The sequence below is a fragment of the Acanthaster planci genome, linkage group LG06 (genome assembly GCF_054643075.1).
Source record: "Acanthaster planci isolate LZ-2023a linkage group LG06, COTS_SCS, whole genome shotgun sequence".
Taxonomy (NCBI): Eukaryota; Metazoa; Echinodermata; class Asteroidea; order Valvatida; family Acanthasteridae; genus Acanthaster; species Acanthaster planci.
The window spans coordinates 551,141-577,406 of record NC_141782.1 but is presented as its reverse complement, the minus strand read 5'-3'; the positions used below and the strand labels follow the sequence as shown (position 1 = coordinate 577,406).

Here is a 26,266-nt window from a genome sequence, read left to right as displayed (position 1 = left end):
CATGAAGTCTTTGTAGAAGTTATCACCGACGATTCTTTTAAATGCTGGATCGAACGCGGGACCCTAGTACAGGTGCATACCACTCACCTATTCTCCAGCTGATGTTGAAACCTCGATTAGCCCGGTTGAAATCGGAATAGAAATTGAACCAGACTCGGTCTCCGGTCAGGGTGAGGGTCTCGGGCAACGTCTGGTAAACCTCTTGATCGTACAGGTATTCGTAGCCGTCGACGTCCACCAGGGACCCAGTCCCGATAGTGAGCTCGTCTTTGCCCTTTTCGAATGACAAGTCGTGGAGAGTCAACTCGAACTTTTTGGCGTCCACGCTGCCGATGAAGTAGGGGCAGGCCTGAGACACTGGATAGTTGGCTGGATAGTTTTGTGAGGCGAAGTTGCCAGCCTTCTGACCGTAGAAGTTTCGGTTTGGAACTGAGCACGAGTATCGTTGCCCTATATAGGGAGAAAAGGGGGTTGGTTTATTGAGGAACTTCGCAGCTATAGAAAAGATACGCAACATAGTTATTAACACAGAGTTCTATCGTATGGAATTTTGGAATGTGCATGGCTGACGCAGCAACGTCGTTTACTTTGCCACCTATACATGGTTGAGATACCAACCTCCCGAGCGACAGATAACAAAATATAACTTCTTGGTCAATGTTTCAACAGCCAGACCTGTCATCGCCAAACGGCATCGCAAGGCCATCCTAGAACTCCACCATAATCAGTAAAGTACACCTTTTTCTGTTTTTAACTACTACCTCACATTGTGTTTCGAGTAGTTTCCTGGCAACAACGGCCAGGTTTCCTGTACTTACCCTGCGCATAACCCATTTTAAATCTTCAACAGACTCATAAAATTTACTCACAACAGTGGACTAACCATAATCTGACACAGACGAAGAAAAATACTTGGATCATCCCTGTTTCATGTTATTTTGTTCGTAGTGGGGAGTTCATACCCGGAATGGAAGTTTTGGAAAGGCAACCTAGGTTGCTCGGGGTGGGTCCGGGTGAAGAGCGTCTTCTCCTGTGTTTTTGTTTTTGTTTTTTAAGAGAGAGAGAGATTCTAAGTGAATTCATTGGAAACATTAAGTGTTACTTACGGTTGAATTTGTCACAGAAGTCTCCCTCGTAATTGGGGGTACAATGACAGTAAGGTGTAACTCCGTCTGGCTTCAGAAAGCAAGCCGTGCTGTGGTCCCCGCAGGGATTATCTGGGCATTCTGTTGCGTGGGGAAAAAAAACATCACTTGAGTCGTTTATTGTTGATGATTTCTGCTCATATAGCTCATAAAGCACAATTAAGCACATTAATTTTACGTATAAATACCTGTAGGAGACGCACACTGAGCACTGCAACTCCAAAACTAATAGGCCCAAATCAATGAGCGAACTTTTCGTGCGCATGCGTGGAATAATCACAGAATAATGTAGACCCTGAGTTACCGGGGCCTATTTGCAACGAGACATCAGCTCGCGTCCCTGGATTAGGTTGACATTATGCCAGCGAGTCTTCCTGCTATTGTTGTCTTATTGTAGTTGGCACAACCATCACACTTGCTACCCTCCAGGGCATGCCGCAGTGACCCGAGCAATTATCTTCAGTTCTTACAAGGTCTGTACTTTGACTACTGGAATCAAGCCTACGCAGACAGCTGTGGTCATTAATTATGCAGGTACAACATTTAACATTTTCAAAATAACTCCCTAACAAGTGAAATGTACTTCCGTGTAGTGTGGATTCTCTTCTGAACGTGAACGCCACACAAAGGTGTCATTGTAGCGTCATTTTCTCTGGTCTCTGCAGTGAACATTCTTTAACTTTTATTTTGACTTCCATCCTTTATTCCTCAGCTGATCTTTTGGGTTTGGGTTTTCATTTTGAAATGAGAAGCATTAGATTCTACTATATTCTACTTCAATGCTTTAAACATTGTGGAACTCCGTTCAATTTCCGCTTGAACTGCACCGCGACGTTATCTCTTGCCTTGAACTGTTCCACTTTTTACGAACGGGAGCAATTCCAAAGGGACAATATCTATACCTGAGGAGGAAGTGGTCACCACTCTGAGAGAAATTATGGCCGTTATAGAACTACCGGGATTTCCTCCAGGCTTCAGATCTTTGACGCTTAGTGATTCTAGTAATTGATCAATCTGCATTTCGTTAGTTACACGTTGATCATTTTTATTTTTCAGAATACTACAAAGCTCTCATCAAATTTGTTAATTGATAATTTCAGTTTTCTCTCTCTATCGAGGACATCTGAGGAATTAACTAGGGAAACTAACACTTCTACAGACAATTTCAAAACCAACAATCTCTCCGACAGTTCGAATTGCACAAATTAGTTTTCCATCCATCAAAAACTAGCTAGTATTTTGACTGATTTGCCACGTGGTAGTACCACGGACGCGACATTATGCATTGATACGGGCTTGGGTTTGATGAAGCGTAACAAACAAATCAAACAGAATTTAATTTTACCCCCTGATCAGAGTCTCAAACTGCGAACAAAAAGGCAACTCGAGCTGAACAGGTAACTACCACAATAGTGAAATTGGACCACTAGAATTAGAAACTATTGCTGCGGTGGCACAATACTCGTGGACAGATGGTACGCGCGCGTTACATGCGTCTTCGGCCAATCCGGTTCGTAAGGGTGACGTCACTTCAGTTTAAACCACAACCCTATGTGCACTGCACATAGGGTTACATGCATTGTACGCCGTTTATGTGGAACCATGGAACCGGAAGTTAACGCACAACTTCTGCGATCGTCCAATGGGAGCCTGCATATTGTGGCGCGTCCGCCTTTGTGACCAAGTCACTTACGAACCGGATAGGGTGTAGCAATTTCCTAAATGCGCGCGCGTCAAGCTGAAGAATGTGCGTGTGAGCGGTGCAATGGACCTTTCCCATAAAATATGCAAATAAGGCAGGCGCATGCGCATTACTACCACTGGTTGGCGCGTCACTATCGCCGTTTCTGTGCGAGTGTAGTTTCACATGAGTGCCAAACTTAAAGACAGGGAACTGTTACTTTCCAACCTCAGGACACTGAAAACTTCTCTTAGTTTCGAGAAAAGCGTCCTCTAGTATCGGGCAAAGGCTGTTATATTGTTTTGATTGGCCCGTCAACGCTACAAGTTATGGTTACTAGCAGCTCGCCTACGCTACCGACAGTGTTGACGGCTGCACTTGCCAACCAGTGGTAGTAGCGCGCATGTGCCCGTCCAATTTGCATATTTCATGGGAAAGGTCCAATTATGGTGTTTAAATTAATCAGATAAATCTGTAGATGCTTTTTTCGCTTTGCCTCTCGGGAAGTTTAAAAATCATTTTCTCTTGTAGCCAAAAAGGCCTAAAGTTGGCCTCTTTAATCCAGATCAGTGGTATTTTCATTCAAAAAGAATTGTTAGCATAAACTTCCAATTTTTGTGATGACATAATAAAACTTAATAAAAACACAGGTAAATACTTTCATATCGAAAGTTATAACTCACCTTGCAGTTGGCCGCTTACGAGCGCGCCGAAGCACAAAAGAGACGCGACAAAAAGAAGCGACATTCTGGAAGCGCTCCTTTAAGGTGGGCTACGGAGGGCTCGTTGGTGCAAAAAGTTGGATTCCCCAAGAAGCTGAACGCCAAGAGACCTCAAACTCCCCCTAGAAAATTCACCAGGGAGGAACAGACTGGAAAAAAGTCACCCTGAAGCGTCTGCTATACCTAGCCACGCTAAGGGTGTCCTGGTACCACTCGGGGCCTCCTTTTTAAACGGTCGTTACGTCTCGACCGGCTGACATTTTCCGACCAATCAGAGCCGTCTGGGCTTATGGGCGTTGTTTCAATCGACATTTCTGATTGGTCGAAGCTATGGACATCCTCTTTAGGGTGCTAGTGACTTCAGAAGTAGGCCTACTTTTTTGGGCGGACGGGTGTTGTAAGGAACAAACTGGGTGATGTCAATCGATATAGGTTACAAGAGAATTAACCTTTAATAGGTCCTACGTGTTTTAATTATTGTTACCCGGAATATCAACATGACGGTAATTTATACAATTTAACGGAAAACGAATTTTAGAGAGAAATGCAGTGCTGCTTATATTTCGTTCCTTTGCCTTGTTTTCTTTGTCCCTGAAGCGTGGAGTCTCTTTCTCCCGACTTTTACGTTATTTTAGTCAATTCCTTTTTTCTTTCATTTTCATTCCTTTCTTCTTCTTCTGTCAAACTAGCGTCGTATATTTCCTTGTCTGTTGATATCCTCCGGGCTTTTACCAACTGCAGAAATAGGCCTCCTGAAAGTTGATGGGTCTTTTTCGTGTAATTTTGTTTTCGAATCTCTTTGTACCATATGCAAATAACGTGTCGGTGTACAGAGGATTTAACCACAGCTTTTGTTCGCATGGCGTTACCATCTGGTCCGGATCGAGAAATGGAGCCGAGTTCAGATGGAAGTTCGTCCGGGTGAAGGTTTTTTGTTGCGTTTAGTCGTAACCTCCCAGCAACCTTGGATCACTTGCCCCAAAGCCTTGTCGAGTGAAATTGCCCATTTACACCCGCTTGATATACATCTAATTAATCAAGATTTATAACGGTGCAGCCTGGGTTCACCCGAATGGGCGTGTTGCAGAGTAGGATGGCGCAAAAAGATTTATGGGACTGGGTTTATCATCCTGGTCAGCGTGGTGTGTGAGTGCGGGGAAAATCGCAGGAGCAATTTCGTAGCTAGTCTTGGTGGAAGATGCTTTGTAATGAATCGTAACTCATTGCCGAAAGACATCTCTGTCACCTACGACCCGCCTTCGTGCATGAAAACAAGGGCCGGTGGTTGTTTGCTCTGGTGCGATCCATGGCAAACAAAAGCGTCTTGTACCGAGACTAATCATGTAGCAATCATGGTCATCATCCACGGCTCAGCGGTGAAAGGTTCACGGTCGGCTGGCCACTGGCCTCGGGTCAAAGTAGAAGGTTTTAGGTTTCCCCAGGGAAGCCCTCTGAATGGTGTTAAGTCTATTTTTCACGATCTTAACGACCTTGTGAAATGGGAGCGAATCTAAATAGCAGTTGGACCTATATAGGTCAGTTTAGATGGCTGGAATTCGCATTGAAAATTTCATCGTCAAGGTTGCTTTAGTGGAAATTAATCTTTTTTTTTTACGATTGGTACCCTAAATTCCACGATCATGCTCCATCACCCCAACCAATCTAAGCCTCACAGAAGCAGTGTATTCCCTCTTTAACCCTAACCCTCCTCAATCCTTCGCCTGTTGGAGGACTGAGGAGGGTTAGGGTTAATCCTGCCAAACAAACTTATTGGGAGCCTTTATTAATCAAAATCTGTCAAGCAATTGTGTCTCTTTATTTGCTTCAAATTTAACTGTAAGTAATCTTGTGCTGGAGGCTTATCCTGACGATTGATGACTTTTGCTGCCAAGTCCGATCATGGATCAGCCAAGTCACATGAGGCGTGGACCTGTCGACCAATGCGGAGAGAGACCGCAGGGAAATGAACTCGCGTGCTACCCGGCCCACTAGGTGGCACTGATGGATAAGGTCGCTGTGCCCGGACTGGTCTCTGCTCAGTGTTCCTTCATTCCTTCCTCAAATTTTCTTTTAGTCTTTAAATTTGGTCTTAATCTTGAATAGAGAGCCTACAAGAGAAAGTACCCCCTCCAAAAGGAAGGCAGGATCGGTACCACAAGTCCAGGCTCCTATATAGAGAATGATTCAACTCCTTCACTGAAATACAATCGAGTAATGTACTCTATTTTCTTCTGTACCTTTAAACTTTTAACTGTTCCCCCTTTACTCTGTTTTTGAAAGACACCCGAAAGTTTCCTTTGTCTGCTGTCTTTCGAACATAATGTTGAAGGCACATTGTCTGCTTTTGACCTAAACTTTTGCCTCAGCGACAGGTCACTGGAGTCAGTGCTGCACTAGAATGCCAGAACATTTAAAGCGTCAACGATTAAATAACAAAGTTCGTGCAAGTTCCCTTCTCTTTTGCAACAGCGGAAGAGCGGTGGTGTGATGTGAGAGTCTCATTCGACATCCGAAGGACCAAAACGAATGCGAAACAATGCACAGTGTGACCTACTTGCAAGAAAACCAGACAGACAGATAAACAGATTTTTTTTATTGCCTTGAGGTGAACAATTGAACGGAATTATTAAAGGTCTGATGGAAGCGATGGAAGACCAACAGTCAAGGTGTCAGAACCAGAAAAACATACTTCCTGTTTTTGAAAGGGTAAAATAACCAAAGTGAAGGCACTTAACACTATTGCAGATTAGAGAAAGATAGCCATCGGATGTGCATGCTGTCTGCTTGTACACGTAAATGCCCCATAAGGCGACTAAACTCAAGCCTTGTAAAGAGGCTAAGACATAAGGCGTCGACGGGCCCCAATGTAGACCTTATATAATGTTACTACTCAACCAAAAAGCTATTATGTTTTGACAGCACGAGCAAAGCTTTTTGGTTGTAATTTAAATTATTGCATTTTTCTATTTACTACCCAACAGCCATGAGCTGCTAAATTGTCACGAGGTTGACCGTGAAGCAACAAGGAAGTTTCGATTTGTTCTTGAACTTTTGATTTCGGAGCTTGACTCAGCCAAACAAGATGGCGTCGATTCTGCGACTATACCATTAATAACGGAGTTAACACGTGGCGGATACAAGAACGCTATTCAGGGCAACGATACCTAAATTGTACTTTTATACGATCACGAAATCAATATTTTTTTTGGGGGGGCGCAGTTTAAGGTCGAGAAAATGGCGAGGTACATGAACGTAAACCAGGCACCTCGTGCCTTGCCAGCGCCGGACGGAAGCTGCCGTTTTTGAAGACCTAAATGATCTCAAATGTACATGTATATTTACGCGATGACATTTGCATTGACATTAAGTTGACATGGGTGCATTTACGACGGAATCTCGTCATTTTGTAAATTTGTGCCAAGCAACAGTGACCTTGAATCTTTTTACAAGTTCAAATGTCGTGTTATCCAGCCTAAAACACGGCTACAAGCAGTACTGTGCATTAGCGCCAAATGGAACGGTCCCTGTTTTGTATGGTGGCCTTGCGGGGACATGTTTCTACGAAATCTGATTGCTTTACCGTCGGTATTTTTCGCGATGCCAAAATTTCCCTCAAGGGCCATTATAGGCTCTGTTAGTACACACATATTAATTTTATAACGCACCGACGCGTCGGCAATACAGTGTGAGGGCTTTACATCTTCGTTGCTTTTCTGATGTTTACCAAGAAGAACGACAACCCATAAACATCACGGACTATGCCGACTTCGCGGGGGCCAATCATGTTGTTGTTGTTTTTTCTAGTACCAGTATAAGTCCACAAGGTCCCGGTGTGGAGTGCAAACTCCTTACATTAAACAAGACAGTGATCCCTGTCACGTATCCTTGTCTGTCCGCAACAAACAAAAAATGGCGACTCAACAAAACCACCATCCGCATTAAAAAAAAAAAAAACCGTCCTTTGGACAAAGCGTACCTCTTAAAACCGTGCACCATGTCTTGGTGACCGCTACATGAGGAGGCGTGCGCCACATCTAAAACAATGATTCTTTTTTTCACTTGTCAAAAAACCAAGACGTATACTGCTTTCCATTAACGACAGAGATGTGCTTTCCTTAGGACATGATATCGAAATCTTCTGTAGATGGGCGCCAAAAAACATGTCACCAAGAAGCAAAACGAGCCTAACTTTTAGGCACACCATTGTCGATGCTTAATGATTTTTTTAAATACTTTTCGGGCTGTTAGGTGGTTGGATCCTATTTTCTTTTATCTGAATATAAATTTCAAATATTGAAAAAAAATGAAAGTATGGATAATTTTTATACTTTGAAAATAGTGCAATTATCATCTACTGGACTTGTTCATCATCTGATCAATTTGGTTGCCCGCACTGTGGGACATGTCTCCCCACAGGTTAACGAAATTCAACAGACATTTCAGGTCATTCTACTGCCCAGTACTTTTCCACCAACTTTTCCATCGTGACACGATTTTGATTATGCAAGCATCAAACTTTTGGATTAATGGGTTTCCTTGGGTGCCTTTTTTCCTATCCGTATTAGACTAGCTCCTTTTATTTCGCAACTACCATTTTCACGGTCAGCCTGTAGGCAGGGCAGGGAGGCCAAGGGTAGGCCTGGGCGGCGAGACAGGTATCACTCCGAGTCACACGGCCGATGTTAGGCTTGGGCACCAGGGATCATTTTGATTTGATTATCAGGAGTGATTTGGGTTTGATTATAGCTATTAAGCCTACTAGTTTTGCCCAGAAAGCTAACATTGTCCCAATGCCCTTCATTAAAACACTTCTGAAAATTTAATTGATGACAACATGTACCTTAAAAATTATACCGCGCCACCAAGGCTATTTTCTGCATTTGTACAACAGCAATCAATCCTCAGCAACAACAAAATCATCTTCAGGAGGCCCCTGTGGTCTCCTTGGTTATTCGAGGTCTTCGGACGTTACAGAGATCTATTTATTTAACTTACAAATTGGCCCTTTTGCAATGTCCTTCAAAGCTCAAAGATGGAGAGCTAAAATCTGAGGTTAAAAAATTACAGTGCACTTCCAAACTCAAGCTGACAAAATAATCCTTGGGAGTCAAGAAATCAACTCTTCGTTCTTCTCCATCAAGTTGCGACTTCCCTGGGGTGACCTTTGAATCTGATCCTTGAACTATCAAAACCTGGTATACCGTAACTACAAACCTGTTGTCGGCGTTTATGGGGGGAAAGCCGTTAATTTGCCACAGTTAACTTCACCCAAATTCGGCGATATTGGAAAACCAGGAACATAAGGATGTTCCGGTATGGACCAATTTTCTTAGGGGTCGATGTTCTGACCAATTTCTCAAAGTCGAAAGCTGGAGAACCGTGATTTTTTTACCTGAAAGTTTTGAACACTTTCGATGATACGTTTTTGTGCTAGGCGACCAAAAATGATTATTTAAAAGGGCAACAAGATGAAATACGTTCAAACAGACAGGCCTTCTTTGACCGTAAAACCTGCGCGATTTATATAATTTCTGTTTGACTTAATGAAAGCCTGAGTCTTAAAAATAGAGAACAAATAAGGCACGAAAATATAGAGATTGCGTACACAATGCGACACAATAGCAATGGTCTTGAAAAAACAGGTAAAATATCTGGAGGCTTTTTATGTCACACAGGTAGCTATTTCTAAGACTGTTTCCTGTCAATCAAGCAGGGAAAAATATGAATACTGTTTGCTGATGATTAAAGATTTTGTTTTTCGGTGGTCTGTAGTTCGTTACTTGATTCAAATTTAAGGGTCGAAGAGGCCTCCGACGTGAGAACGCCACTAAATTGCCCGGACTCCTGGTAGCTTTCAGATTAAATGAACAGATTCGACTGGTGGGCGGTTCATTTCAGCAGGTAATTTCGGTCTCCCAGGAGAGATTAGACGAGGACACGGCGCTCAGTGGTTCTTATCTTACTTGCAAAGCCAGACTGGCTGCCGGCCAACCAGTGGCTAACGCGTTGGCGTGTCCATCCTTGCACACTCAGCTATACACTCATCAAGTCCTAGTACTTCCTCTTATTAGAAAGACGACTAAATAAGTTTTTTTGTGAAAACTGTAATGCTGTAGTATGATGGAAAGTCTTAAGTTTCTTTCAGTTTTGCGTTGTATTGCCGCATTCATGCTAAAGAACTGGGACAGCGTCTCAACTCAACCAGTTAAACTCTGAACCAGCCGTCAGATAAAGAAGCCACTATTTTGCAAAGTATTTTACACCTCACATTCTGCAAGAACACGTCACTATTCCTGCTTTTGATTTTATTCCAAAAGAAAACTTGACTCGCTCCCTTCAACAACCGTGACGACTTCTGAACAATTCCGGGCAGTGCGTGAGTCGCTTGTATTTCGCTTGAGTCGTCATTTTGCCTCTTAAACAGTTTATTTTTCAATGACGTGACCTCAGCCGCTACACCTAATTTGCCGACGAACAAAAGAGACCTTCTAGTCGAGGACAGGGGACATTCACAGCGCTGTTGCTGTAAACAAAAGTCATCGCAAACGGCCAATTTGTCCAGAATATTGGCGTTCTCCTGGGACCGCGCTAAAGTTGTTGACTTGATGGGAAACATATCCCGATGGGTGTTGCTCATTGATTTACGGTTCCCCATTTTTCCGCATTCAGTGATTATTTATGTATTGGCCGTTGACTGTTAATCCTTGTAGCTCACACGCAAATATCTCAGTGATGTTTTAGGACAATAGGACGAAAAATTCCAAAGCTTACGGTACATGACTTCCATGTTCTGCTAGGGCATGGAGGCTATAAAGGGGTGCTAGAAGGAAAACATCACACGAAAGTGAATTCAAGTTGAATAAGCCATTTGCGAGTTAAATTTGAATAAAATTTGGTACACTGAGTTCTTTAAATTCACATGAACATAACAACTTGAATTCTCCATACCAAAACCACAGTTGCTATACCTCGTAATTCGGTGCAAGCTTTTGCTTAGTTACACAAGAGACGCCTTGCAACAATACACTGTTCTCATTGGATAAGAACGGCACAAAGGAACCAGTCCATTCCAGAGATGGTGATCGCTATGCTAAAGCTTGCCCCGAATCACGAGGTATAGCAACAGTGTCTTTAGTCTGGGGAATTCAAATTATTACGTTTCTATGCAATCAGATAACACAGTGTACCAGATTTTATTCAAATTTAATTCACAAATGGCTTATTCCCCCTTGGTAATAATACATGTTTAAAAGCACTCATAGATACAACATCCTACTTACAAGTACAAGGTCCCAAGTTTTTGTATTCTTTGGTTTTTGCGGATGATAGTGCAATGACCCATGTTATATGATGATGTGCACAGAATCTCAATAGAGGACCTTGTCATAAAGTGGTTCGACTGTGTCGAACGTGAGGGATACATGGTCGACCAAGATCCTTTTCTGTAACGAACTCAATTTTGTTCAGGTTGGTTTTAATCGAGTAAAAATGCTGTTCTGGCAACAGGTATAGGCCATTCGTTTTATTTGCCAGATTCACATTTTTAGAACCTTGTGTAAATATTTATTTAGCCCTATACAATATTTGTTTTCACAAGTCGATTTATAGCTGCGAGAGGCCAACTTTGTTCAGCGACTGTTCCCGAGCTTCCGAGCCAGGCTCCTTTGAAGGAGCATGTCGGAGAATTTACGGGTCATGCGGATCGTGAAAGTAAACACAAAGAACACCTAAACATGAGAACCGCGCTTAAGTCATAAATGTGGACGGCCTTGCTTCATTAAGAATGGATACACATTGCAGATTCATTTATAAAGACTGTGTAAAAATGATGGATAATTTTACCATAGGGCCTACGCGTAGGACTACTTGACACAAGAACAACCATTCGTCTTTGTCTTGAATCTAGGAAATCAAGGCACCCTCTCAGTGGCGTGTTAAAGGTGACGGTGAATGCTGTAGTTGGCCTGTTATATTCATGAACTGTTTGCTGACAAGAATATAACACTAGGGGCATGACATCTTCAATAACAACCGTGTACATAGGCAGTATCGGGGGGGGGGGCCGAGCGAACTAATTATATGAGGTCACGATTCACCTGCGTGCGTGTCTCACTCGTTTTAGGGAATGCGATTATAGTTACAGGCCAGAAAATTGGTTTACGTATGGTGAAAGTCACATTTATCAAAACCATCCTTGTAAAATGGAGGAAATAGGATTATGATCCAATCAATTTCTAAAAGCATTTCTTCAGAATTTTTAAAGGGAAGATCTTCAGAGGAATTACTGAACAGCTCCTCGTTTCACGGCAGTTCGAGGGCTGAACTAGATCTCTCAACGGGAAATGCGTTTCCAAATGGCCGTGCGTACTGCCTGATACAAAGGCCATGTTGGGTCAAAGGAGGATACGCGGTCGGCGAGGAATATCCGACCTTGTCTGACCTTCTTGGTTTTCCCAGGGGTGCTAAAACAGGCTAAGTGGTTTCCTTTGGAGGCCGAGAAGAATCAGAACATACCGAATTGAAGGGAAAACAAAAGGCTGAGCGACAGGCACCACCAAGCCCCCCCCCGGCACGTACGGTATATGCGCATGCGCTTTTGCACGCAAATTAAAGACAGTAAAGTTATCATTGCGTCCGCTGCAGTGCCTTCCGTCAACAGCCTACCGTAGACCAACTCTTTCTTTAACCCGTTCATTTTCATAAATGCATTTCTTTAGTCATACTAAACTATAGACCTACTTCAAACAAGATGTTGCTGTTTGCCACATTTTAGGAATTTCCAGAGTGTTACGAATTACCTCCATAGTGTGATAATAATCAAGCAAGTCTTGTGAATGACCATTGAGTCCATTCCCGAAAAGCGAAAAAAATGGAACACGTACACGAGTCTGTCGTTGTCTCGTAGACACGTAGCTTGACTTGTTCAAAATGACAAATTTTTCATTTCACGAAAACCGTTTTTGGCTAAACCTTCACTGAAAGACAACAGAAAAGTGCAAAGTGGACTAACCGCCTCAATGTTCTACTTCTGATGTTGTACGATTGGAGGTCGACAAGGGTCAACACACCAACAGTATACTAATTGAGCAACGCGCCGAAAATTCTTGTCGAAGTGGTTTGGATAGGGCGAATTCCAAAGGTCTGGTGTACTTTGGAAACCCAAGAGGATCTGGCTAGAACATGGAAGAAGAATTATGGCCAAGTTAAAAGTATAAAATGAAAACTTTGGGGTTTTTCTACGAAGGTCGCCAAGCTCAAGGGCTCGTTGATGTCAAAGGTTAAACGTGTGCACTTTATGAATTTGGGCGTCACCTGGTTTATCCCTCTACATAAAGGTCGCGTTGCTCCAAGTTAAAATGTTCTATACAACGCTACCCGTGCGATGCACACTTCCCAATACAAGTTTATTGATCAGTTCAGTACAGAGTACAGCTATAGACGGACGCGCAATTACACCCGTTTTGCAAACCAGGAAAGTTAAAGAAAGCTCAATTCCGTATGTACATGTACGTCATGCATGCGTATTCCAACATCGAGATTCAAAGTCCTGAGGTCCGTTTTGAGCGAACGTGCACTGATTAACCCTAGTTATTTAACCTTGGACACAACCTGAAATTTTATCCATCATTTTGATGCGATGGGCTGATCGTAAACCAAATTAGCCACCGAGTGGAGTCAATCCACGGACGCTGAAGGTTGCGGCGTCACTTCAGCCCACGAGAAATCTTCAAGGGATAAGGAACTCCAGCGCTCATTGGACAGCTTTGGCAAGTAGGTGGGGTCTCGTCTTTTCCCTCGCGCTCATTGGTTGCTTGACAATCTGCGCGCTTAATAATGACAGACGACTGACTAGATGTACTTTCTTTATGAAACCAATGTTGTGATAAGGTCTGCAAAGTTTCTTTTACCACAGAAGTTCGTGCGAGGGAAGTAATATTTTTTGCATACCCTGTTTTGCAGACATCTATGTTTACTCGATCACGATATTGCCCAGTGAGCTTGAAAAGCAGACCTCACAGGTTAATGGTGAGTCTAAAGAAGAAAATATTCAGGGGCCAAAATTGGGAATATCTTCAGGTGACCTTTTACGGATGGCTGGGGGGGTGTCAGGAAGAGGCAATGGGGGGGGGGGTTACGTACGGTTTGGAGAGGCAGTGAAAGTTAAAATGTTCCTCCAAACCCCTACTCTCTCCAAAATCATGGCCTCTCACATTTTAAAAATGTTTTGGAGGGGGGCATGGCCTCGTTGCACCGCCCCTGTTCCACGATTGCACGGACTCGACTACTTTTGGGGGGTTCAGACTTGGACAAAACGGCGCACTACTTACACTGGACATTTCTAGAAGGGAAAAATGTATTTGTTTCTCAAAAGCTTCCCACGACGGTAAATGGAGCTGTGATTTAATTAAAATCATTTTAGCGCCAGTGCAACTCAATAATTCATTAATGCGATCACTACTGCACTGCATGTAAAGCAATTATGTTGCCAAAAGTCTGAATACAACCACTGAAACTAGAAATTAAATAAAGAAATAGCAAACATAATTTAGCACTCAATCTTTAAAAACAATTATTTATTCACCGTAAATGAAATAATAAATTGACGTGAAAAATGAAATATTCATCTATGGAAAAACCGTAGGAAAACGAGACACAATTCAATAAATTGAATACAATTTCTGAGCAATACTGGATTTAGCTGCCCTGAGTTTGGAATTGATGTTATATACTTTTATAAAAGTTTCTTTTTTAATTTCCTCTCTGAAATTTCAGCAACACAACTTTTATGAAAAAATAATAAATTTTTAAAAATAATAATCATCTTCATGATTTTTAATAATACAATTAAAATATTAATTGCATAATTAAAATATTAACGAAACAGGAGCAAGAAGAAGAAGCAAAACCAAACGCATTTTAAAGATAAACAAAGAAAACTCCAGATGAATATGAAGGATGATGGCATGACTTGTGAATGTTTTTTGAGTCAGGGTGGTTGGGTGCAACTTGCAACCTAAAATTTGCTTCGTACTACAAAGTCAAGATTTGTCAACACAATCCTCACAAGATGTCAAGTTAGTAGACTTGGGTTCCGGTCAGCTTAAAGAGTTTTCATCACAAGTTTTTAACAAGCACAGAAACCAGGTCCATCTGTAAACAAGTTGATGACAAGAAAAATGGGAAATTCTGGTTCCATATGAGCAAGATTTAATGTCTGAATTGAAGAATAAACCCAAACTAAAATATATTTCATTAAACTTCTTAAAAGAAATGTTAGTGGAGGAGGTCATGAGGTTTCTTGGCGAAATCTTCTTCACACTTTCGCAAAAGCTTGTTCAAGATCTCGGATTAGGTCATCCGCATTCTCGATGCCAACACTGGAAGACAGGAAATTAAGAATCAAGTCTACATCAACACGGCCATAAAAATATTTTTGGAAATCGGTGGGCATTAAACTGAATTATTACCAAAAATTGAAGTTACCCCAAACAGGGCCCAATTTCATGGCACTACTTCCTGCAGAATTCCGTGCTTACGATCTCCTTTCTGCACTAACCACACAAGCAGAAAAATTCTGCGCTAACCCTTTAAGCACAGAATCCTTAGTTACTGAACGTACGCATGTGCACAAGCCAAAATTATTCATTAACCCATGAAAAACATTTGGCAAAAGCACAGAATTTTCTACTCAATAAGTGCTTATTTTTGCTTGCGGTAAGCAGCGCCATGAAATTGGGCCCAGCTCAGACCCTAGCTGCTGCCATAAATCTCACAAAATGACATTAAACCAAAAATCAGCTTGAGAACTTATCCTGTCCCATTCTTTCCCCTTCCATTTTGGTAATTTTATTTTTTCATATCCAACAAAAACCTTTCCCCAAACTCCTCCCCAACCTTATCCCACAAACTCTTGATCATCCATGTCAACTTTACCTCATTCTGACAAGTCCGTCTGAGATTCCTCCTTCCCGTCTGTCCTCCGCGGTCATGAGATAAGGGCCGTGGGTCATTGAGGCCGGGTGCTCGATTAGACTCTCGATGGAACCCAGGGACACGGCTAAGGTGATCAGCTTCACCGACTGAAAGCAAAAACGATAGGGTCCAATCACTGAAGAGCGAGGCACGAGCTTCACTGGAATCTTTCAGAAAATGACTGACTTTTCACAGAGTGACGGAATCCCCTGTACCCAAGAGTGTTTTTGTCAATCTCCATAAAACACTGCACTTAAACGCAAGACAAGACAGCAAATATAAAGAGTGTTTAAACCTCCACAGGCAACCTAGCGTTCTACGTGAAGTTAAAGAGGCAAGCATACGTTCACAAAAGAACAGAGAGCTGTAGATGAAATTAGTCATCAATGTGGCAAATTGAGTAAACAATCCTGCCTGTGGACACAAGACAAGGTCAGAAGCTAATCCTAACTCCTTACAATACAATGAAATCCCATCATCAGCTCCATGCATACTTCTGAACTACTTGCAAAGTTATTGTTCCACATCGAAAACTGTCCCTGGTTTGGTGTTACTTTCAGCCCAAAACACCAGCTTTTAGAAAACAACAAGAGATCACAACCACAGTCCTTTACAAAGCTGGACTTTACCAATGCTGATCTTTGGTGGTCATTTGGTCAAGATTTCTGTGACATATCTTGAAGTATTTTCACTTTTGCAAAACTCCAAGACTACATGTACAGGTTAAAAGTTATACTTGCTACAAAGCTCAGCCCTGCCCTAGCCATGCCTGGCGACGTACACCCTAAACCTCCAGGGACTATTTTGAGCCTATCAATGGGAATTGTTCAAGAGTATGGAACAGTATAGACATAATGCAGCACCACATACAGCATTTGCTGGAACACGTTTGAACATTGACCATGCTATGGCATTGGGTATTCTTGGATGTTAAGATGTCATTCAATCTAGATCTGGACGGATACTATGAAAACCTCAACTTGAGCATCACTCGGTCGTAGTACGACAGCATTTTAGGACGATACGTTCCGGTTAGCCATCATCACTTTGAATGAAAATGGCCACTGTGTCAATGCATGTGAATCAAAGAAAGATGTATATGGCGCCCTCGGCTGGCTTGCTCTAAGCTAATGAGCATTTTTACACACACAGCCTAGGCATGCACTTCAAGGTCTCTAGCTGGAGCTCTGGGACTCACCTCAGTCAGAGTCTTAGCCGCTTGAAGTCCATCCGCCATCTCAAAGACGACCATCCCACCGAAGGTGGACATCTGTTTCTTGGCGACCTCATGCTGGGGATGGGACGGCAGGCCAGGGTAATACACCTTGCTGACCTGTGAGGATAGGAAGATGGAGAGTTAACTAAAAACATGGTCAGTGGAAACGACCCACGTAAAAACCTGGATGAATCACTTCTCGCTGCGGATTAACCACTTTGTGCTGGGGTGCCCAGTTTCGGGCACTGTGGGTTTACAGCAGAGCCGGGGTGCCCGGTCAAAAGAGCTGGTCCGTGTAACAAAAGACTGTCCTTGGAACAAAGGACCTGCTGCTGGGAATTGCCATCATTTTTCAGCTTTGCATTTTTCCAAGGAAATTACACCGAGTATTTGGCAGCATCCACAGCCAGTTCCCAGAGAATCATGCGTAATATTAAGCCATAGCCGATTCGGACAAGGCCTTCATGTAAAGATACACGAATGACGTCATCTGATAAGAGTGCCCGACTGAAATGTGTGGAGGCCTAAGTGGACTCCTTCACCGTACATATAACTCAACCCCACCCATTGAAAACATGTTGACGTTACGCGGTAGCAGAATTCCTGCCGATCAAGTAAGTTTGGGGGCTTTTGGAAATCGTTTTATGCAAAATAAAAAAATACTTTATTTTGCCAACGCGCAGGTCTATGGCGACACGCACGGTGACCAGAAACCGGAGACTTTTTTTGGCCTAAAGGGGCAAGCTCTAGTGGCAATCATTTGGCAAGTACCAGTTTGCTCTTCCCTGGCAACCTGAGCACAATATATACCTTGGGTACCTACCAAAATTGACCATTTGCGTTCCCCCGAGCGCAAGACCTGGATCTGTGTTAGTTGAGTAAATATGAGTAGCATCATAGCACCAAACTCACAGGAATTGGGTATGAGATCTGAGTACCTTGGGATGTTGCTCAAGATATTGCGCAATCTTCATCCCGTTCTGGCTGTGTTTTTCCATCCTCAAGGGCAGTGTGCGCACCCCACGCAGCAACAGGAAACCATCAAACGGAGACTGGAAAATTATCATTAGAAACATGGAGTTGAGACGCTGTAACCTTGCTAGGAGACTGTTCTCTGAACGTAAAAGAAATTAACACAACCTTTTACAGTAGGGGCTATCTTACCAAACTGAGCTACAAACAAGTGATGAATGTCTCACAAACTCCTGTTATCTTTGTTTCCTGATCTTCAATCATAAGTGAGTATAAAATGAATAACTCAGTCCTCTCTGAGAAACAATGTAGGACAGCATTATCCTTAGTCAATTAATGGTCCAATTAGTGCCAAACTATGGTGACAAGAAATCAAAGAAAATAAATGGTCAGATATCACGTCTCAGGAGTGCTACGAAAACCGCAAAAGTACAGGAGTCGCTCATTACCAGACAACTCCCTGTCTGTTTCTGGAACTCGCCGACACCATAGAGAATCTCTTCATCCTTGGTACTCACGGATCCGGCGACAATATCGCTGTGACCTCCAAGATATTTGGTGCTGCCAAAAAGTGAAAGGAACAGGTGACAAACTGAATGTATCCCATCATAACCTGCACTGTGACAAAGTCTTTAACATTCGTCGTAAACAGACTATATAGAGATAAAATCTTCAAAACTGGATGACAGCTGCGGCCAGTTCAGAACAGATCTTCTGTTCAGATTTTTTGGGCCAGAATTGGATCATCCTGTGTCTTCAAAGAGGTGAAAAACACTTGCTCCACCTCCCACTCAAGGAATAGCCCTTACCCGCTGCTTTTGTAATTATCCCACATGGCCGCCCAGGTGCACAGTTAGGCATGCACAAAATATATCATTCGTCCACCCTGCCCACCCTCATCTGCTTTTCTGATGATCTCACAAATTTTCAAATGCCTCTTCCTCGAAATAACAAATTCCCATCTGGCCCCTTTGGCCTCAAAGAAATTGGGGAATGTTGGCTGTAGAGTACATTTACCTTGTGCATTCTGCAATGGTGCATATGATACCAAGCACACTTAAGGGACCAGTAAGTTCCAGTCATGCTCACAATGTATTCCTGCTGGCTCTGACATTAATGTATCTGAATGGAGGTTAGAACTGGCTTGAAAACACAGTGTGATGTCTATTTGGGAAAAAACACTGGCCCCATTTCAATATCTAAAGTGACAGGTAGATTTTCTTCCGTTCATTTTTGACAGCACAAGGGAATTACTTGGTAGGAACATGAAGTACTCTACTGTTTCATTCAAGCTTAATGCTTAATCATGTGTCAAATATTTTCTTGGGTTGAAACCCAAATAGAACTTATAACGGAAACACTACGGATGTGACTGGCTCCCCGTACTGTGTTTAGTGTCATATAACAAAAGTTGCTGTCTGAAGTAACTAAGGCGACACACTGTAAAAAAGAGTAGACCATTTTTTTGTACATATTATTTTCATAGAAGCACGATAAGTGAAACAAAAAAAGTTTATTAGTTGTTTCACTTGATTTGGACTTCATGTAAGAGGATTAATGAATGGTTTAAAGATTTCCAGCTTACCTTTAAAGGCAGCTCATAAAAACCAGAAAATGTAACTTTTTGAGCCATCTATGCATGTATTCTACTTTCTTATCAATACCTTAATGCATCCATTATTACCCCTGTTCACTGGGCCTATGAAACATTCCAAATACCATTTCAGCTCCCTGGGGAGTATACAGCTCGATGCTGCCACTATTGCCGTGCATGTTTCTCACTTTTCTATTTCTAACCTGTCCTGGTTGACGCATTTCATTTATCTTTCTACTGGGAATAGATCTAGAAGATCTGAACAAGAACAGATCAAATGAAGACACTGTCAACCAAGTCTGCTCCTTACCAACTGTGAATTGAAATGTCTACCCCTAAATCAAGAGGGCGTTGCAGATAGGGGGAGCCAAATGTGGAGTCGACCATGCTGATAGCCGTCGGCACGGTCTTGGCCACATCAGCAAAGGCCTTCAAGTCCAGAACAGCCAAACACGGATTACAGGGTGTTTCACCGTAAAAAATCTGAGGAAAACGGTCAAAAAGTATGTCATTTGTTGCTTGGAGCATGTTTGAAATTTCATCTTAAGTGGTTTAAAATATCACCTTAGAATCAAGAACATACCAGAGAGCTTAATTACAATAGGAAAAATCTCTTGAATTTTGTCCCATTGATAGATCTTTCTGTTCTAGTTATTGGATTGTAATAGATTCAACTTAGTATGGAGCAAAGCAGAAAGGACAGCAAGGCTTGAAGAATATCTTCCACTTCGAATGCACAATTCGTACTTGAGCTATTGTAAGAATTTTAAAAAGTGTTTGTTTTTATAAATCTTGTTAAGAAAATCATGACATTTTGAAATTCCTGCTACTTGACTTTTGAGTTTTGGAACGGATACTACACTCATAAAGCTTTTAAGCCAATTTAGCTGAGGAAAATATATTTCATTGCTTTAACATAACAAGGCAGAAAATCGAAACAAATTTCCCATTCAAATAGTCAATGTACGAAATAAAATACTTTGACCAAAAAGAAAATATCTTTCTATCAAATATTTACAACTTACTGTATTGCGAGGGATTTTTACCTTAGTGTTGGGTTTTATGGCCTTTTTATACTCCTCAATGTTACAGGCTTCAATGAACGTCACCTCAACCCCGTAATTTGGAAGCATGGTCTTCATCAAGACATATGTTCCAGAATAGGCAGAATTTGGAGCAATCTGGGATGGAGGTTGAGCAAAAATACAAAGCCAATGGAAACAGCCCAAAAAACAAGGTTTCTAAAGAAATCTACAAACAAAACTTTATGACTTCTCCAGGACTTTCTCGGACTAATATATGACAATACAGGCGATTCACAATAGTGCCATCTCCAATAGTTTGCCACACGTTGACCAATCACAATGTAAGACATCTGTCGACCCTTTCTAAATGCGCATTGGGAGGACAGATTTCCTGCACTGTGATTGGCTAACCAGTAGCGAACTCTTGGAGGCACACTGTTGTGAAATGCCGTATTTCCATGCCTTTCCAGGAAACTTTTTCCCAAGAATTTTTCAGGATTTTCTATTACTGAAGGAATCCTGAACATTGATTCAGGTAAATATCACCAAAAATAAGCAACTGTAATTGTCACTCACTCTAGTTTACCCAGATCCTTGAAAATGCAACACCTTTGGAGGATTTTTGTAGAGTTGAGGAAGGCAGAACCCAGCCACTGTAACTTTACACAGCGTTTAATGACCGTTTCTAATGAGTTCCCACAAGACAGCGGATTATAAAGGATTCTAAGCCCTGGCAAAAGGTAAGAATCAATACTAGTCTTCTAATCATTCATTACTCTCCATGAAGGTGCAGTCTAAGCTAAAATTCACTGAATTTCAATTCTTCACTCCTTGCAAGACTCTGATGCCTTGACCACTTCAGTCAAGGCCGAAATTTTTATTCTGAAAATCAACATTTGACATGATTTGATATCCATGGACAGAGAAACAAGTTCTGCAAGTATAAATGTATGGCATTTCAAGTTAATGAATCAACATCATAAGGAGGTGAAGAGAGCTCTCATGAAGCCCAAGTGGCATTACACTTTTAAGGGGAGGCTCAAAAGTCACCTGGGACCCTACAAAGGGGTCCGCAATCTGATTATGTCATAACCAGAAGCTGTGTGAAAGATTACTGCACTTTGAAGGTCGGCATTTAAGATTATGACTTAAACTTTATGATTGAACTTTACCAAAATATGATAAAAATTGATGAGATGAAAATTTTAAAGGTCGTTACAGCAATATTACCATACCACATGGTCCCCGCTCTTCAGAAGGGCAAGCAGTGTGGTTGTGATCGCCCCTATACCGCTGGAGAAGACTAGCGTGCCAACACCGCCCTCTAGGGAATTGATAGCGTGGGCAGCGGACTCGCAGGAGTGATTTGCCAGTCGACTGTAAATGTAGCCGTCCTGTAATGTCAAATCCAGACATGTATTCCAAAGTAATTAGAATACTTCTGAAACAAATATTTTTCCACTTTTTTTGTTTTTATTTTTGTATAAATTTATATTTTTTTTATTTTTCATTTTTAAATTTGCTTTTTTTTGGGGGGGGCACATTTGGTACTTTTTGTACTCTCTCTAAATATTCGGGCTGAGACTGGAGAGCTTTTCCTCTTAGGTAATTCTGCAAATTGTAAAACCTGGGGGTAAGCAATCAAAGAGGTCACCAGACAAACTGCTTTCAAAAGTCTATTATCTGCGACTGGTACCCCGCTCATTTTTGCTTTGCACGAAAAAAACTGCTTCGCTTCACTGAGCAAATACTGAACCTTACTCGAACCCTGCCGTTCCTCAATCTTCCAAACTTCCCAGCAACTGGAGAATTTTGGAGGATTGAGGCTGAAAGGCAGAAAACATCTGGCTGATTGCGCAGGATGTATTGCGCCACACTTGTGGGCTAGACCTTGCTTTGTATATGCTCAGCCATGCATTAATTTATGCCCAGATTATATGTGAAATTATCTTCATTGCTCCGGGATGCCATTCACACTGCCTCAACATAATGACAGGAATTGCCAGAGGATTATGAAGGATTGGGGAAGCAGTCACCCCTTCAAGAACAAGAAATAATACATTATATATTTTGCAGGACTAATGAGACTGTATTCAATTTTTCCATGACAGCAGTTGGTGGATTTTTGAAGGACTACGGGTGCACCCCGACGCAGAATGTATTAGTGTTTTGTGCATCGCTCTGCAAACACAGCTAAATTGGGTTTCTATTGAATACCCGTCCCTTCAGGTCACGCGATACGGTGTGCTGCATGGAGCTCTTTAAAAAGCACACAATAGGCCAGGGTTTTATCTGTCAAGTCACTGACAAATCCTGACCCAGAAAAAATGTGAAGCCACAACATTGGGAAAACCTCCTTCAAACTTGAAGACTGATTCATTCTGAACAGAACCAAATCGAAACGGATTGTCATGCCATAGATTATCTACGTTTTTAACAGGAGGTACTTTTTGTTTTCTGGTTTATATGAGAGCAATTTACTGCAAGTCAGTAGTACCTGCCAATGCACTGCAGCCGATGTGCATTGGAGGATTCTTTGCATTACCAGTGGAATGATTTTACTGCCCGACCAATAGAAGTAAACTCCAGTGTACTCCAGAGGATTGAGGCATTTGGCTTTGCTTATATAACACTGTGGTACACTGGGTACTGGACCAACTTGACCTCCCTTGTGGAAGGCCATAGCCACTTTCTCTCAGTGGAATATTGGAGTGCATTGGAGTGTCAACAAGAGCAAGGGTCATTTTAGAAGAAATGTCACAGTGATCCAGACGCTTAGTCCAAAAGAAGATTAAAGATTACATGCTAGCCCAATTGTCACGCGATACTTATCTGTCATTTATTTATTTGTTTGTCGGTTGTGTTGATATTTGGCCATGGGGAGAAATGCATGTCCAAAGTTCTTTCGCTTTGAGAAAACAATCAAAGAGAGCAATTTATACGATGACCAGCAACTTGTGTTCAGTATCATATAACTTCCTCTCGAACCAACCGACAATAATCTCTACTATGCTAAAAAGGAAACTTTCAAACTTGACCTTTTTTTGGCAAAAAAATCAATTTAAATAACACTGATACGACTTTCTGACACTGGATGGAACAAAAGAAATGCTGAGTTGGGTAAATCTATAAATTCTGTAAAATCTATAAAATCTATAAATAAAATCTGTCAAATCTGACACATGATTTTGTAAGTTCAGAACACTTGTTCTAATTTCAAAGAGTGATGAATTAATGCAAATTACCTGCCAAACAAATAGTAATAGTTTGAAATCAATTTCGGTGATATTTCCATGTCAAGTAACAAAGGTCAGATGTACCAGGGACACAAAAATATCCAAAAATATGCCTAATATCTGAATATTTAAATGGATTATCAAATAATAGAATACCGTTTTCCAAAATTGAATATTCGAATGCAAAATTCATGAAAAGGAAGGGAGAAATTTTCAACAGGGCAAGAAGTATTGCTCGTCTCTTAAATCTTGCTAAATCTTGGCTGGAGATACTCCTAGATGTGAGAAGTTATCTTAGTGATTATAATGTACAACTGTGTGTGTTATTGTTACTGATTTTATATATCGTTTGTTCATCAACAATCTGCCGGTTGGTACGTCCGAATATTCAGATATTCGATGAAATTGAAGGTCGGATATTCAAATAGTACATTTCTTAAATTGACTCAGCCCTACCCCAAATTCATAGAATAACCCAGTTGCGAGAATAACTGATAACATGATTGTCGTGCTGCTGAGCTCATTAGTGATGAAAATAAAGAACAAAATAGGAAATTCAGAAGTGTCTCAGGTCTTAAATACTTTACAAAAAAGGCAACATTGTAAGACAGATACAATCACATCGCCTCAAGCACTGATGAAGCAACATGAGAAATGTCAAAATCTGTCAAAAGATGAATTTCTCTGGAATTCACATCACTCAACCAAGTGGACTAACGAAAAACATTTACCCACCTGTGTAGCTGCATGTAAAACAAGTCCTTTATTTGACTAGCACAACTTAACAGCAATGCCACATTGGCTCAAACACGGATTATACATGTATATATATATGAATGGTGTACAGTATTCAGCTCGTGACCTTGTCATACATGCGGAGGCAGACCCCCATTAGACAAACGCTGAGGTTGCATGTGACCATGTAGTGGGTGTGGTTTAAAGTGATGTCACACTTACAAATCGGATACTTTTACAATCTGCAATTTCTGCAGCAATTTTCTGATGAATAGTAAACAACAATGCCATGAATGTACGTGAAATTGATCTGGAAACTCACCCTCAAACAATCCATGTACTCATCAACTTTATTGATGCGGAATGTCGAGGCAACACTGATGGATGGTACGAGGGGCGTGGTCAACTCACGGCCCTTCAGCCTGGGCAAGGAACAGACAGCTCGAGTCTCGAGGCTTGTCTTGGAGTCAAACTGATGTATCTCCTCATCCCGACGCAGCTCTGTGTTTGGGTCCTTGACTCCACCCGCATCTTGGACGCCGGAGGGTACTCGACGTGGCTTGGGAGTATCTCCCATCTTTGATTCAGGATGCGGCTTAGAGGCCAATCTGCAATGCACACAAACAAGCGCAATGCAATTGATGCAGAAAAGTTGCATTTACAGAAGGAAAAACTTCAAATACATTTACAAAATAAAAGTAACATAACTTAATGCTAGCTTCATCAGAAGCAAGGATGCATGTGCAGCCAAATATTCATGGGCCAAACTCGTTCAGTGGGCTCCAAAAATTTGGAACTTTTGGATTCAAAATGCCTTAGTCATGTTAGCTTTAAGGATAAAACGAAGTCGCACAAGATGCGCTGCAAGGTTACAAACATTTATTTCATGCATGGCTTCACTTGGACACCGTACATGTAACTCTACTGAGTGGTGTGTCAGTTTTCTTCTTTTTCGATTTTGGACGGGATAGGTCATACTAAATCAAAACAAGGAATACTAACACTCCATTCAGTAGAACTACCTTACATGTGCCTCACTTCAACACTCAACAATAGGTCACAGTCAGTGATGAGTGGCACGTTTGTGAGAGCATTGCAGATCATTCCATTAACCCTCCTTCAGTTTTAACTGTCAAAAACAGTCAAAAATGCCTTCCAATTGATTTCTTCCAGTACACAGACACGTATGGGAAATTTGACTGATTTTGACTGATAAAGTGATATGACAACTGTGTCAAGAATGCATCTTAGCATAGGAGGGTTAAGCTAAAGCTGTGAAGGTCATCAAGTTTTGATAGTTGTTTTCAAATTGCCTGTGACTTAGGGAAGGTGATCAGGACATTAGTTGATATCTTGCATTTGTTTGTATGTTTCAAATTAGGCCCTAAAGAAAAGCCCTTATTCCCTTGAAAACTGGTCTCTGGTGGTGGTCATGCGGCCTCCAGACAAGTGAAAATGGTAATTGGTATCACAAGTTGAAGGCACACAGGATGCCTTCTGCAGTCGTGTCAGTAGAAGTAAAGAGTCGTGGCACGTGTACAAGTTGACCAAGGCTAGGTCACAGCAGCACGTTCAGATAATTTGTAGGAAAGATCACTGGCCTAGGCCTACTTCAGGCATGGAGGATTCCTCCATGCTTCGAGAGAGTGCAAAATGATCAGATGATGCAATCAATGGTCCGTCGACCGCGACACGGACGTGCAGATCGCGAACAAACTTAGCTCGAGCCATGACCTGATGACAAATGTTTTCATGATATCAGCTAATGTTACACCTATGGTCTAATTCTTGAAAGCAAAACCTGTAATCGGTATATACTTACGAAATAATTAGTGACAGCAAAATTCGTCTGTGTTCCACAAACGCCAACCCACGTTTCACACAGCACACTGACAAAACACCATGCAGGCAGTCGATGTCGTCGAGTCCAGTCCATCCAGTGCATGCGAATGAGTTCGAGCGTCCTC

At 41.8% G+C, this 26,266-nt stretch overlaps 2 protein-coding genes and 1 long non-coding RNA gene across 5 annotated transcripts in view; 1 reads left to right on the top strand and 2 right to left on the bottom strand.

The window, feature by feature from the left end:
- LOC110974853 (zonadhesin-like) overlaps window positions 1–3,756 on the bottom strand; it is a 57,314-nt gene extending 53,558 nt beyond the window's left edge. For all 3 annotated transcript variants that reach the window (XM_087138389.1, XM_087138390.1, XM_087138391.1), the window contains exons 1-3: window positions 3,510–3,756; window positions 1,107–1,226; window positions 88–450 (exon numbers count right to left, since the gene is read on the bottom strand). In XM_087138389.1, the coding sequence (XP_086994515.1) occupies window positions 88–450; window positions 1,107–1,226; window positions 3,510–3,573 (547 nt within the window). In that variant the 5' untranslated portion in view covers window positions 3,574–3,756. The remainder of the gene's footprint in view (window positions 1–87; window positions 451–1,106; window positions 1,227–3,509) is intronic.
- On the top strand, window positions 444–19,680 carry LOC147798714 (uncharacterized). Its single transcript, XR_015425725.1, has 3 exons — window positions 444–732; window positions 1,543–1,679; window positions 19,551–19,680. It is a non-coding gene; the product is annotated as an uncharacterized LOC147798714 (long non-coding RNA).
- On the bottom strand, window positions 14,094–26,265 carry LOC110974817 (uncharacterized). The gene is made up of 10 exons (XM_022226704.2): window positions 26,122–26,265; window positions 24,622–24,907; window positions 21,564–21,722; window positions 20,350–20,484; window positions 19,614–19,786; window positions 18,159–18,270; window positions 17,676–17,789; window positions 16,720–16,854; window positions 15,483–15,628; window positions 14,094–14,926 (listed from the first exon to the last, which is right to left on the bottom strand). The coding sequence occupies exons 2-10, from the start codon at window positions 24,874–24,876 to the stop codon at window positions 14,863–14,865; spliced, it is 1,293 nt and encodes a 430-aa protein (XP_022082396.2). The 5' UTR covers window positions 24,877–24,907; window positions 26,122–26,265; the 3' UTR covers window positions 14,094–14,862.
- Between the last annotated feature and the right edge of the window lies 1 nt (window position 26,266).